The 14,303-nt window shown below is 57.6% G+C and overlaps 1 protein-coding gene across 1 annotated transcript in view; it reads left to right on the forward strand.

Moving 5' to 3' along the window:
• Nucleotides 1–538: 538 nt before the first annotated feature.
• Nucleotides 539–14,303, forward strand: part of VWA5B1 (von Willebrand factor A domain containing 5B1) — a 39,362-nt gene continuing 25,597 nt past the window's right edge. The window contains exons 1-7 of the mRNA XM_062190035.1: nucleotides 539–677; nucleotides 2,675–2,827; nucleotides 3,940–4,210; nucleotides 7,665–7,810; nucleotides 8,604–8,735; nucleotides 9,314–9,438; nucleotides 13,933–14,109. Coding sequence (XP_062046019.1) covers nucleotides 539–677; nucleotides 2,675–2,827; nucleotides 3,940–4,210; nucleotides 7,665–7,810; nucleotides 8,604–8,735; nucleotides 9,314–9,438; nucleotides 13,933–14,109 — 1,143 coding nt within the window. The remainder of the gene's footprint in view (nucleotides 678–2,674; nucleotides 2,828–3,939; nucleotides 4,211–7,664; nucleotides 7,811–8,603; nucleotides 8,736–9,313; nucleotides 9,439–13,932; nucleotides 14,110–14,303) is intronic.

Genomic DNA, 14,303 nt, shown 5'->3' on the forward strand with positions numbered 1-14,303 from the left:
ATTCAAGTTAGCAGCCGCGGCTCAGGCAGACACGGTGGAGCCAGGGCATGGCGGCAGAGCAAGGAAGACCTACACAATGCAAGGGCATCTTTTACCCCAAAAGAAATCTTTAGCAATGGACTGGGTGTGGGGTATGGAGGAAGAGGTGCCAGGAGTGACCCCAGGTTCCTGGCCTGCACACCGGGAGCGGTGGTGGGGTTGGGAGGAGAATTCCTGGTTGGATGGGAGGCTGCTTGGGCTCTAGCCCCAACCTGTTGAGAGAATCTCAGCAGATCACCTGTCCTCTGGCCTCAGTTTCTCTACCTGGGAAATGGGAAGAAAGAGACTGGCCACTTCTCCTGTCCCGTGATTGGGGGTTTTCATAAGGTCATTCACTGGGAAGCCCTTGGGAAAAAAGAAGAGAATGATATTGTGATTGCTCGGGGGGGGGGGGAGGGGTCCAAAATGGGGAGACTGGGCTGGGGACAGGTGAGGGGGCTCTCCCTACCCCCCACCTTTCCTGTCTCCCGTAGGCTCTGAAGGCTGAGTAGCCAGCGGGATGCCTGGCCTGCTGAACCTCATCACGGGAGCGGCCCTGCCCCTCACGGCATCCGACGTCACCTCCTTCGTCAGTGGCTACGCCCTGGGCCTGACTGCCTCCCTCACCTATGGCAACCTGGAGTCTCAGCCCTTCCAAGGTAAGAACCCTGGTGTGGGGGGGGGGGCTTCCTGAGCACCCCCCAGAGTCCCTGTGCTGCCATTTGTTACCTGATTGACATGGCAAGTCAACAACCTCTCAGAACCTCATCTGTAAATAAGGTTCCACTTCTGCCCAGCAGGCCTCACTGCTAACCACAGGGAGGCTCCGGATGGGAGTCGGAGAGGTTTGGGCTCAGCCCTAGCCAAGTGTCCAAGCTTTCCTGCCATCCCATGAGGCACATGTCCCACACTTTGTCCAGGGAGCCTGTGACTCGGGAGAGAATGGGCGTGGCCAGTCCACAAGGAGTGGCTCTTGCTCCTGTGAACTTGAGGAAGCCACTGTCCCTCTCAGGGTCAGGATGCTCTCTCTGCCAGTCTGGGCTCCAGGGGTGATGGGACCAGATGAGGTAACGCAGTGGGGAGGGCAGTGTGGACGGCGAGCAGCTGTGACCGTGATCATCAGTGCAGGAAGCAGGCATGTGGATGGATGGACAGACAGACGGGTGCCTCCAGGAGTTTTTGTGTCAGACACCCTCCTTCCATGGGGAGGTGGCCGAGAGGGTGCCGGCGAGGCTGGTTCTGGCCAGGGACCCCTGCTCGTCTGCAGAGATGGGGCCTCTTAACCACCAAATGCCTGGCCTTGGGTTACCAACCTACATCCCCGCCTGGGGATCTGGAAGTTGGGTCCAGGGCTGCCCCGGGGGCCGACCCAGTTGGAAAGCACCTGCCCAGAAACTCGTCTCCTCTGAAATCACCCAGGCAGAGCCAACGGCCCTGCTGCTCCGAGCAAGGCTAGAGAGGGCGACTGAAAACAGGACCCGCCAGGAGCCCAGGAGGCCAAGTTACTGAGCAGCCTGGGGAGAGTCCTCAGGCTTTCCATGCAGAAGGAACAAACTGCCCATTTCACAGATGAGGGAACTGAGGCTCACACAGGAAGTCAGGGTTTGGGGAGGGCTCACCATGCCCCGTGTTGTTCTGTTCCTGCCTGAGAGAGTAGATCAAGTAAGATCTCGGTACTCCCGATGTGGTTCCTGAGCCATCAGCATCACTCAGAAGCTACTAAGAAATGATGCAGACCCTTGGACCGTGCCCCAGGCACTGACTTCAAATTGGTTTTTCTTGAAAAAAAAAAAAAAGAGAGAGAGAGCTGTGTTTTATTTATTTGAAAGAGAGAGAGAGAGATCGTCCATCTGCTGGCTCACTCCCCAAATGGTCACAACAGCCAGGGCTGGGTCAAGCCAAAGTCAGGGGTCTAGAACATCATCAGGGTCTCCCACGTGGGTAGCAGGGATCTGAATACTTGGGCCATCTTCCTTGGTCCCAGGCACATCAGCAGGGAGCAGGGTCAGAAGCAGAGCAGCCGGGACTCCAACCGGTGCTCCATTCTGGGATGCAAGTGTCCCCAGGGGGACGTAACCCACTGTACCACAACTCCAGCCCGCAAGAGATGCACTTGTTCTCCGAGCTGGAGTCCAGCTACAGGGCAGATGTAAAAGCACTGGGCCCTCCCTGGGGGCGCACGGCTTCCCACGTGGCGGCCGCTTCTCCCATTCTCCCAGGGCCTTGGAGTTGGCGCTTTCATTCCCATCTGGCAAAGCCTGTGGGGCTCCGAGAAGTGAAACTTCTCCTCCAAGGCCGCCTGGACAGAACAGGAGGCGGGGCTTGGACTTGAACTCTGGTCTACTTCCTCCGCAGCCCCAGCCCTCCGTGCTGCAGGGGGCACGCTGGTGCCCATGGGTGGGTGTGCCACACAGGAGTGTTCTGTTAGGCCTGTAAGACAGATCCAGTCTGTCTCTCAGAAAGTCAGCAGCTCCAGCCGCTCCAGCCCCACGCACCTGCCAAGTAAGAGCTGGTTGCAGCTGGGCAGCCCCAAACGCACCTACCTGGCCCAGAGGGAGAGCGCTCCACCCTCTCAAAGGCTTGGGGTCCTTTGTCCAGAAGTGGGGTGTTCAGGGTGGGGCAGGGCACCCCACAACACCAGGCCCTGTTCCCACAGGCCTCTTTGTGTACCCACTGGATGAGCACACGACAGTGATAGGCTTTGAGGCGGCCATTGCCAACCGGGTGGTGACGGTGCAGATCAAGGACAAAGCTAAGCTGGAGAGTGGCCAGTTCGAAACCTCCAGGGTCCGACCAGCCACTGTCACAGGTAAGGAGACCTGAAGGGCCAGGGCAGCACCTGAGCCCAGCTGGGGGCCGCCAGGGCTGTAGCCCGGAGCAGACTGCAAGGGCAGTAAAGGCATAGGGAGAGAGTGCTGGCCTCAAGTCAGGACCCCCTGAGCTGGACTGCTGTGTGACACTGGGCCGATAAGTAACCTCTCTGAACCTCAGCGTCGCAGTCTGTAAAATGGAGGTAACTCTTCCTGATCTCACCTGGAGAGTGCAGTGGGTAGCAGAGGCAGGGAGGCGACCACGGGGCGCCTAAGACGGCCTTAGGGGAAGAAGAGCAGCTGAGAGCTGGGGCCGCCGGTCCCTCCCGGGGCCGCCTCTCAGCCTTGTTACTCACAAGGGAGTCTCCTTAAGGAGCTCATCTCGTCTGAAAACGGAATAATAATTCTGTCCACCCCGTGCCCAAGCAGGCCGACACGCCCAGAGTAGTTACGGTACCGTAAGCACTCAAAGTGCGGTGTCTGCCACCCTGGAAGTTGAGGCTGAGAGAGGGGGAGGGACTGGCTCGAGGCCACACAGCATGTTCGTGGCAGAGCTGGGGCCTGGACCCATCGGCGAGATCAGTTTGCCTGATCTCAGCATGGCCAAGAATTTCAGTAGCAGAGGGTGCCAGAGGCTCTGCTGGGGGAGAGAGAGAGAGAGAGAGAGAGGGAGAGAGAGAGAGAGACCGAGCGGGCGAGCTGGCAGAGCGCTTGGGTGGGGGTTAAGACTGGCAGGATGAGGAGGGCGTGGGCCTGTCCCATGGAAGGATAGGGCATGAGAAAGGTGTGGCTCCCAGAAGTGGGGGTGCTTCCGTTTAGGTCTGGGGGTGCGGGTGGGGTGTGGGGGCTGGGAAGGTGACCCTCTATTGGGAATTCCTGCCAGGCTGCCAGCAAGGTGCAGTGGGGAGCGCACAGGCCCGGAGTCAGACCCGCATGGGCTCAGAACCCGGTCCACAAGTTAGATATTTGCTGAGTGGCTCGGGCAGGTCACGCGCCCACGTTGAGCCTCGCTTTCCCTCCAGAAAAACGGGGCTGCTCATCCCGGCCCCCAGCAAATTAGAGGGGACCGGAGGTAAAAGTGCACGGCCCCTGACGACAGCCTGGCACTTAGGGAACGTTCTGCAAGAGGGGGTGTCCATCGCCCCTCATTCCTGCACGCCGGGAAAGGTGGCCTTGGACGAGGATTTGGAGCGCATCCTGTTTGTGGTCAACCTGGGGACCATCGCCCCCATGGAGAATGTCGTCATCTTCATCAGCACCTCCTCGGAGCTCCCGACGCTGCCCAGCGGGGCCGTCAGGGTCCTCCTGCCAGCGGTCTGTGCCCCCACCGTGCCCCACTTCTGCACCAAGAGCGCCAACCTCTCCACCCAGCAAGCCCAGGGGTAAGAAGGTCCTGCCCAGGCCGGCGCCCGGGCCGGGGTCTCGGGTGGGCAGAGTCAGTGGGGCGGGGGCAGCAGGGCGCGGGGTGGAGGAGGCAGGGGAGAAGCTGAGGCTGTGCCCTCTGTACCACTTCTTGGCAATTTGCCCTTCTCCCGCCCAGTGCTTGGCCACTTAAGAGTCTCCCTGAAGTGCCCCTTGGTTCTGGCCTCTGTGTCTACAGTTTGGACGGCTTGGGATCAGCGTTTCCATGGCTTGCTTATTAATTTGCTCAAGAGAGATTTGCTTTTTAAAAAAATCTCTGTTTCATTTATTTGAAACGCAGAGTGACAGAGTTGGGGAGAGATCTTCCATCGCTAGTTCAGACCCCAGATGACTCCCGTGGCAGGGCTGGGCCAGGCTGAAGCCAGGAGCTGGGAACCCCATCTGGGTTTCCCACATGGGTGGCAGGGACCCAAGTGCTCGGGCCTTCCTCTTCTGCTGTTTTCCCAGGCATGTTAACAGGGATCTGGGTCGCAAGGGGAGCAGCGGGGACTCCAGCCGGTGCTCCTATGGGACGCAGGTTTGGCTGGTGGCAGCTTAACTTGCCGCACCACAGTGCTGGCCCCAGGAGATGTTTTCTGAGCATCTACTATGTGCTGCAAACTGGGCTGGGCATTAGGGATAGAGAGAAAATGAAGCTGATGTTGTTCCTGCCCCTTGGGAACTTGGTAAAAGATGATATTATCCAACTGATAACACAGCTAAAGTGCACCTAGCTGTGCACATGCTGGAATGCATAATTAGTTACGGGAAAAGTACAACAAGGCAGACGCCCGTGGAGCTGAGCGTGTAGGGGACCAGGCCAGGAGTGGACATAGGCACAGACAGGAGCAGTCCTCAGGTGAGCAGAGCTGGGCAGAGGTCCTGAGGTAGCAAGGACAGGGCCCCGGGAGGAACTGAAGTGCAGACGACACGCCATGAGCCTGCCCTTGACCTTGGCAAAGTTTGTGGGTTTCTCCCAAAACCAACAAGGAGTTACTAGATGTGTTTTCAATGGGGGGGGGGGAGGCACACAAGTCCTGTGCCAGGACAGCGGCTTCTCTGGACGCCCAGGTGGGGTGGAAGGAAAAGGAGATGGTCACAGCCTGCAGCGCCTCCAGCTGAGGCCATTTTCTGTGACAACAAGTGCCCTTGGGGACAGGGGGAACAGACGGGGATGGCTATTGTAGCTGGCCCAGATGAGGCTTGGGTGACAGCTGGGGCCGTGGGAGTCCTCCGGAGGAAGGGCAGAGAGAAGAGCAGGGAGGCCAGCACGGTGGCGGGGGCACGCGATGGCTTCGGTGACTCTTGCAGGTGGCAGAGGCGAGGAGAGAGGTCAGAGGCTTTTTTCCTTTTGCATCTGCAATATGGGATGGTATTGTTTTCATGAGCTTCTGAAATTTCACTTGCAAACTTATTTTTGCTTCCTGTATTATCACCATTCCTATCTACAGTATATTTGAGTAAATGATTATATTAAAAGATACATGGGGCTTTTTGGTTGTCCTAAACTTAAACATTCCACTCATTCTGTTTGTAACTGTGATCATAATTTTTTGTGGTGATTTCTGGCCTGATTGAAGGAAATTTGAGATATCTGCATTTAAATATTTCAAATAATTTTGAAAGGTTTTTAAATTTTTTTTCATAAGGTATTTATGAAGTTATTTGGGGTTATCTGGGATTGTATGAAAGAGAATTAGAACTACACCATATTTAAATTTACCTTGGTAGTTTACTTGTGGATGGCAGTTTTCTCTAGTATTTGGGACTGTGGTAGCTCTTGAAGTATTTTACAAACTACAGCTGAAATCTGTGGCACCCATTAGAGAACTGGCTTATGCGGCTAGAGCAGGAGAGGAAAAGAAATAAACGGTTGTTTACTTCCCCCCCATTTAAAGTGTCTATTGTTAAAATTTAAATAAACATTTAAATAAACATGATTCATGGGAGGACAGGGTGAGGACACGTGACCAGCCTCAGACCAGGGTACAGCGGCTGGAGTGCTCTCATGAGCTCTGCCGCCGGCACGGCCCTTGTGCGTTTGAGAGGCCGGGATGCTCAGGACCTCGGCAGATCCGGGGACAAGTGGCTCCGGAGGCCCTGAGTGCGTCCTGGAGAGCTCATGGCCGCCCAGCCCGCCCCACAGTTCGCAGTGACGGACACACAAAGCCTGCCCTGGCTCCTGTGTCCCTCACAGAGTGCCGCAAAGCCAAATGAAAACCCGGGGACGCAGAGAGGGAGTGAAGCTGTGGGCGACAGGGCACTGTTGTTCACCCCTGATGGGCGTGGGAGCTGGGGCAGCCACCCTGGCCACACTCCACACATGCCCCCACCCAGGAGACCCCAGGGAAGGTCGTTTGCCATCACAGAGGCCGTCTGCAGTGGTGCGACCTGCAGACGCAGGGGCAAACAAGCGCCTTGTCACAGACAGCAGGTGCAGCACATCGGCAGTAAGGACTTGGGTCTGCAGCCGCCCGCCCGAACTTAACACAACGCCCTGGGGTGGGGTGGGGAGTGGGGGTAGGGAGAAATTGAATGAGATTCAAAATGTAATGCAATCTCATCCCTTTAAAACACACCCAAGTGCCGGCACGAATTTCACAAGGAAGTGAAATTACATGTAGTGTTGTATTTCCAAGACCTCAGACTGTGGGCCTGTGAGGGGGTGGGGACACAGCAGATTCAGAGAGGGGGTGGAGGGTGCAGAGAAAGAGGGCCTGGAGGCTTGATCATTCAGCAGCCGGCAGATAATTTCTTTTAAGGTTTATTTATTTATCTGAAAAGCGGAGTTACAGAGAGAGAGGGAGCGACAAAGGGAAGAGATCTTCCATCCGCTGGTCTGCTCCCTAAACAGCTGCAACAGCTAGAGCTGGACCAGGCCAAAGCCAGGAGCCAGGAGCTTCTCCTGGGTCTCCCATGTGGGTACAGGTGCCCAAGCACTTGGGGCATCCTATACAGCTTTCCCAGGCACATTAGCAGGGAGCTGGATCAGAAATGGATCAGCCAGGACTTGAACTGGCAGCCAGATGGGATGCCAGCACAGCAGGTGGCAGCTTTACCAGCTGAGTATCCTCAAGACAGCCATTCAGGCATGGTCCCCACTGAGCAGGGACATTTAGAAGAGAGGGGATGTGTGGGAGAGCTCCCAGATCACAGATATAGAGATGTGCCGTGCCGTGCCCCAGGGCAAGCCATTTCCACAGAGAGCTAGGCACACCTGGGCAGGTGCTTCTCAGAGACAGCTGCGCCTTCTGAGTCCAGGCTCTTCCTGGGTTCAAGTTGAGGAGGAGAACAAGGGTCCGGGAGTGGGAGGAAGGCCCCAGACACGGCCCCACCCCTGGTCCTCTCATGCCCCCCACCCCCCTCCCCTGCCTCTGCCCTGGCTGCCTCTCCTCCTCCTCCTCTTCCTCCTCCTCCTCTCGGCTCTCTCTCCAGCAAAGACAAGCATTGCTTCGGCCCCCGGGCCCTGGACTCCTGGAACAAGCTGTGCCTGGCAACCCTGCTGGACACCAACGTGTCCAACCCCATGGAGTACGACTTCAACTTCCAGCTGGAGATCCGCGGGCCGTGTCTGCTGGCCGGTGAGAGGGGGCTGCCCACGGTGGGCGGAGCATAGGGGCTCCGAAAGAAGCCCCTGGGAGAGCAGGGCTTTTGACCTAAAGCTCCCAGGATGGAGAGAAAGGGAAGGGCTGGGGAGCCCCCTTGCCCAGAGCGAAGTGAAATGTTCCCACTCTCCCAGCAAGTGGCCAGAAGGCGAGCCCCTCCTCCTACAGCCAGTGACTTCCACAGGGACCTGGGTGCCAGGGAACAGGGGTTCTTGGTCATCTCCAGGAGGCTGCAGCCACAAATCTGCTTCCTGCTTCGCGTTTGGGGATCTTTCCAACCAAAGGTAGCCTAGGCTCCACCCAGAGGTTCTGGGATGCGTCCTGGGAGGGACATTTAAAAGCAGACCCCGCCACCCCACGGCGGTCGCTCTGATGGTTCCTCCCCAGCCTGCTCGGGCCTTTGCAAGGGTTCTTAGATGTCACCTGATTCATGTGTGCAATGCTGACTTCCAACATGAGACGCACATGTGACGCACCCACAAAAAAAGGTGGCCCCAGATGGAGCTGAGCTCTCCGTGTTTGTGTGGGGCCAGGCTGGGCATTCTGTGGGCCCTGGGAGGGAGCAGCACCTCCGACTTTACCAGAGCCGAAGTCAGGACCAGAAGGGCCATCAGACACGGTCTTCCTAAGCCCACATTTTACAGCCAGGGAAGCGGAGGCCACGTGCCCGTGCTCACACAGCAGGTTAGGGACCTCTGATGGGGTCTCTGAGCCAAGCTCCTGTCCCCTCTATCCTCTCCTCCCTTCCATTTCTTGCTGGGCCACTCAGGAGTGGAGAGTCCTACACACGAGATCCGGGCCGACGCCGCCCCCTCTGCCCGCTCGGCCAAGAGCATCATCATCACCTTGGCCAACAAACACACCTTCGACCGGCCCGTGGAGATCCTCATCCACCCTAGCGGTACGGTGCCCGTCGCGGGCCCTGGGCTGCCTGTGGGAGGGCAGGGGGCCGACCCTGTGGGCTGCAGCGTGTGGCCTCGCCCACAAGGCTGAGAGTCAGGGCCACAGGAGAGGAGACCCACCACTTGGCTACTGGGAAACTGGACTCTCACGGGCAGACCAGAGGCCCCAGGTCTCATCCTCCATCTGGGGCGTTTTGTCCCAGGCCAGCTAAGCAGAGGATCTTCGAAGGCCCTGAGTTCAGGAAGTCTCTGGCAGCCCTATAACCTCAGGGAGCAACTCTTTGTCTAAGAATCCAGGAGACTTCAGCACCCGAAAAGATTGGAGAATGCTTAGCTCAGTCCCACGCCCATTTTGCAGACATATCAACTGAGGCCCAGAACAGGCAGTGGAATCACTGGTGGCCACGGGGCTCTCCTGCCTCCCAGCTGAAGAGTCTGCCCCACCCCTCCCTGGCTGCAGGCAGAGACTCCAGCCCCTGCTTCCAGCTGGGCGTGAAGTTCTTGCCCCCTTAAGCGAGGCCCCTGGCATCTCCCCGCGCCCCTGAACAAGTGCTAAGTGTCGCTCTCATGTCTGCAGAGCCCCACATGCCCCATGTCCTGATGGAGAAAGGGGACATGACCCTTGGAGAGTTTGACCAGCACCTGAAGGGGAGGACAGACTTCATCAAAGGGACAAAGAGAGACAGCAGCGCCGAGCGGAAGGTGAGTGATGGCGGCAGGGCGGGGCTGGCACCGGAAACACGCTCTGCCCCGAGCCAGTGGGGAGGCTGAGGGACGCGGCCCATCCCAGGTCACCCGGAAAGTGGTGGCAGAGCCTGGACAGGAGGCGCTGCCTTCCGAGGCTAGGGCACTGCAGGCAGCTGGGCAGGGGACTCCCGGGTGTAGCAAGCACCGCCTCCTGCCCGCTCACCTGCGGCTAACACCTCCGCTGTGGCTGAGCCGGGCAGCAGGTGCAGCAGTGGCAGAAGCAGCCACTGCATCCGCAAGAGGCTGCTGAGAGCCTGCAGCCGCGGGTGCCCTCCCAGCTCAGCGCCCCCTTTCCCTCCGGGCCTCCCTTCCCCTCTGCAGGAGGGGCCCCTCGCTCCTCCTCTCGCAGGTCCTCACTCGCTCTTACATAGAGGATACGGGCAGAGCTGGTCAGGCCTGAGAAAAAGGCCCCCAGCTCACAGAGCTAAAGGTTGAGGGGTGGGCATGGGGACGGGAGTGAGCCTGGTGCCCTCTCCAGCGTGGTCCCGAGGGCCTGGACAGGTTTCTGAGAGATGGCGTGCTGCTTTCTCTTGGCTCCCTTCTTAGATGAGAAAACCAAGGGTTAGCACCCAAAGATAGCGAAGGGAGGGGAAGGCCACTGTCCTGAGAGTTCTCCTGGGCACAGCAAGGCTGAGCAATTAGAACCCACTTTTCCATTTAGCTGAAATCCCCAGCCCTTGTCATCAGGAGCTGGCGAGTGGGCAGTGGCTAGGAGAGTGTGGTTAGAGACCCCCTGGAAGCACCTGCCCTCCTGGGTGCCCCCTCACCCAAATGAGTCACTTGGGAGAAGAAGCTGGAGCCGGGCTCTCGGGGCCGGGGCTGGCAATGCCAGGGATGGCACCAAGCTCTCAGAACCGCAGCGCGTGCACAGCCGAGGGCAGTGGGTCTCCCCGGCCCCTGGGCTGGCTGCCCTGCCTGCCAAGCCTCAAATCCATTAGCTCGGGGACCAGACCGTGGAAGCAAATGAGAAAGAATTCGCCACCTTGAACTGATTATGCAAATAGGCGGCATCCTCCTGAGCTCCGGGCTGACAGCAGCCCACACGCACCGCACGCAGCTGCTCGGCGTGATAAGTTCATTGTAACTGGATAACGGCAGCTCGAGGAGACGTGCCAGGGTCCCCAGCCAGGCCACCCACCCGTCCCTCTCAGGGGCAGAAACTGGATTCCTGGAGGTGGCTGCTCTCCCTGGCAGGTGCAGCCGTCACTGCCGGCTGGGCAGTGGCCCATGGCAAAGGGGTTCAGTGTGGGAGGGAGGGCAGACCCCTTGGCAGGGAGAGCGGGTGGGGCGTGCTGTCAGAAGGCATGATTTAGGGGCCTGGCATTCGGCCAAGTGGTGAAGATGCCACTTTTGGGGTGCCAGCATCCCCTGTGGTGGTGCCTGGGTTTGAGTGCTGGATGAGATGGAGCAGGATCCCCACCCCACTCTGTCTCTTTGCTTCTCAAATAAAAAAAAAAAAAGTACATACATTGTTAAGACACACAAAAATCATGATTTAGTAAAAAGAGGACAAATAACACAGCACGAGATACTATCTACCTGGCCGGCGCCGCGGCTCACTAGGCTAATCCTCCGCCTGTGGCGCCGGCACACCGGGTTCTAGTCCCGGTCGGGGCACCGATCCTGTCCCAGTCACTCCTCTTCCAGTCCAGCTCTCTGCTGTGGCCCGGGAAGGCAGTGGAGGATGGCCCAAGTCCTTGGGCCCTGCACCCGCATGGGAGACCAGGAGAAGCAACTGGCTCCTGGCTTTGGATCAACGCAGTACGCCGGCCACAGCGCACCAGCTGCAGCGGCCATTGGAGGGTGAACCAACAGAAAAGGAAGACCTTTCTCTCTGTCTCTCTCTCACTGTCCACTCTGCCTGTCAAAAAAAAAAAAAAGATACTATCTACAAGAGACAGAGCTGCAGAGAGGGACAGAGACAGAGATTGAAAAAAAGAAATGTGCGCACACAGGTCAGTGGCAAACAAGACCCACACTCTGGGCATCTGGCGTAGTGGTGAGAATGCCGCTCGGGACACCTGCTCCCATATCGCGTACCCGGGATTGAGTCCTGGCTCCACTTCCAATTCCCCTTCCTGCTAATGCACACCCTGGGAGGCAGCAGGTGGTGGCTCAAGCAGTTGGGCCCCTGCCGCCCACAGGGAAGTGTCATACTGAGTTCCTGGCCCCTGGCTTTTGCCCAACCACAGCTGTTACAGGAATTTGGGGAGTGATCAAGTAGATACAAGAGCTCTCCTTCCCCCTTCACATAAACTCAAGTAAATAAATAAATAATAATTAAAATAAAGACCCACACAGATTTAGCCTCTCCTCTTCCTGTTGGGCGTGCACTAAGTGCTCAGTGGATGTCAGGCTCCACGCTCCTTCGCCTCATGGAGTCTTCATTCTAGAGCAGGGAGACAGACCAGACAGCTGAGCAAGGTCAGTGTGGAGATGGAGGGGCACCGTGAAGGCAGAGAACAGGGTGATGCTGGGTGCTGGGTGCCCTCAGCTAGGCATTTAGGGAGCCCCTGCCCCAGCAGGAGACCTGAGGGTGGTGAAGCGAGCACCGGGAGACGCCAGAGAGAAGCAGGAGACTGGCGACCCATTTGGAACAGATGAAGGCCAGCAAGGCTGGAATGTGGGGAGCAGAGCAGGCAGAGATGAGGGGGGCGCAGGATGGGGCTCAGGCCGCCCAGGGCTCCAGTAGGCCCTGGTACCGAGAGGCCTGTGGGAAAGCCATGGCTGAAGCAACAGAAAGACAGAAATGATCACCCTGGCCACAGGGAGGTGGCAGGGGAAGAAGAGGCCGGGTCTGGCAGGGGATCCTGTCCTGAACTTGGGAGGTGGTGGTGGCAGCAGAGGGGGGAGGACAAGGTGAGGATGTGTTTTCGCTGTAGGACAGGCACCTGCTGAAGGATGATGTGGGGTGGGGAAGAGAGAAGGGCAGGGACAATGGCTAGATCTTTGGTTTGATCAACCAGGTGGGAGGTGGTGCCACCTGTTGGGTTGGGGAAGGGACTCAAATCGATAGAAACAGAGAAACAGCCACAGAGAGCCCATATGCACCCGGAGACAGAAAGAGAAAGAAAGAGAGAGAGAGAGAGAGAGAGAGAGAGAGAGAGAGCCCCAAGGGAGCATGGAGGACATGAGATTCTGTGTGGAGCCAGAACAGGGCCGAGAAGGACCGACCTTGTGTGTGTTGGTGATATAGTGGTGACATAGCTGCCTTCCAAGAAGGACTGTTCTGGGGCAGAACTGACCTTAGGGCCAGACACAAGGTCACACAAAGACAAAAAACACAGAGCTTACGGATCCAGCTCTGAGCCCAGCTCCACGTTAAGTCCCAGAAATGCAAAAGAGATGAAGGTGTGACCTGCCTGCCGTCAGGTAGCAGAAGGAGAAAGGAGCCCAAAAGCGCCCTCTTGCGAGAAGTGCCTGGGCCCACAGGACACACAAGAGCAGCAGCTGCAATGGCCTTGGGGGCCACTTATGGAGACCCCTGCCTCCCCCACCCCAGCCCTCCACATTGACATTTACGGCATACAACCCGGGGAGGCATGGACTCATGTCCTCACTTCATGGGTGAGGAAGCCAAGTGATTAAGTCCACCCAGGAGACTGCAGAAGGCTTTCCAATTGGGTAAAACTGAAAGGAGGAGTAGAGATGTGTTTGTGGAAGGGAATCAGTAAACCAGCAAGATCAAGTTCACAGCCGAGAGAAGCCAGAGCAGCTTCCACCCTGTGTGAAAGCACAAGAGGCTGGCACTCAATGGACGTGGGCTTCTCCCTGGTGAACTAACCCAGTGCATCCTCACAGCTGCCCTCACACGTGGCTGTATGTGCTCCGGCTTATTTATATATTTGTTAAAGGTTTATTTATTGATTTGAAAGTCAGAGTTAGAGAGAGAGAGAGAGAGAGGTCTTCTATCCGCTGGTTCACTTCCCAGATGGCCACAATGGCTGGGGCCAGGTCAGGCCAAAGCCAGGTGTCTGGAACTCCATCCCAGTCTCCTATGTGGTTGACAGAGACCCAAGCACTTGGGCCGTCTTCCACTGCTTTCCCAGGCACGTTAGCAGCAGGCTGGATTGGAAGCAGAGCAGCCAGAACTCAAACTGGGGCTCTGGTATGGGACGCTGGTGTTACAGGTGGTGACTTAACCCACTGCACCACAGTGCCAGCCCCAATTTGCCCCCATTTTAATGTGAAAACAGACTTAGAGGAGGGGCTTGCCCAGGGCACACACAGCTGGATGGTGACAGAGCTGGGGTTCACAGCCAAGTCTTTCTGCCTGCAAAGTCTGAGCTGGCCATTGAAACCTGGGAAAGTCCAGCTCCCAGAGGAGCCAAGGACATTCAACCAGGACATCTGTCAAGCAGAGTGGGAAGTGGGGATGCTGACTTGGGAAGGGATGGGGGCCAGAGCACCGCTGGACTGTCAGAGTCAGAGGTTACCTTTCTCCTCCAGACAGAGATCATCCGGAAACGCCTGCACAAAGACATTCCCCACCATTCTGTCATCATGCTCAACTTCTGTCCTGACCTCCAGTCCGTCCAGCCGAACCTGAGAAAGAGCCACGGGGAGTTCATCTTCCTGGTCGACCGGAGTGGCAGCATGAGTGGCACCAATATCCACCGTGTCAAGGTGGGCATCTGCTCCCAGGGCCCCTCCCCCCGACCCGGGGCTGTGCCGTTCCAGGTAGAGTCGTTGACAGTTGTCCCTCTCACTCTACAAACGTCAGTCATGTGCGTGCTCTGGCTAAGACATCTCACCAGGTACTGGGTGGAGAGGGGCAGTGAGGAGAGAAGGGAAGCCAGCACCGGGGGGGGGGCCTACGG

The sequence above is a fragment of the Lepus europaeus genome, chromosome 5, assembly GCF_033115175.1.
Source record: "Lepus europaeus isolate LE1 chromosome 5, mLepTim1.pri, whole genome shotgun sequence".
Classification (NCBI taxonomy): domain Eukaryota; kingdom Metazoa; phylum Chordata; class Mammalia; order Lagomorpha; family Leporidae; genus Lepus; species Lepus europaeus.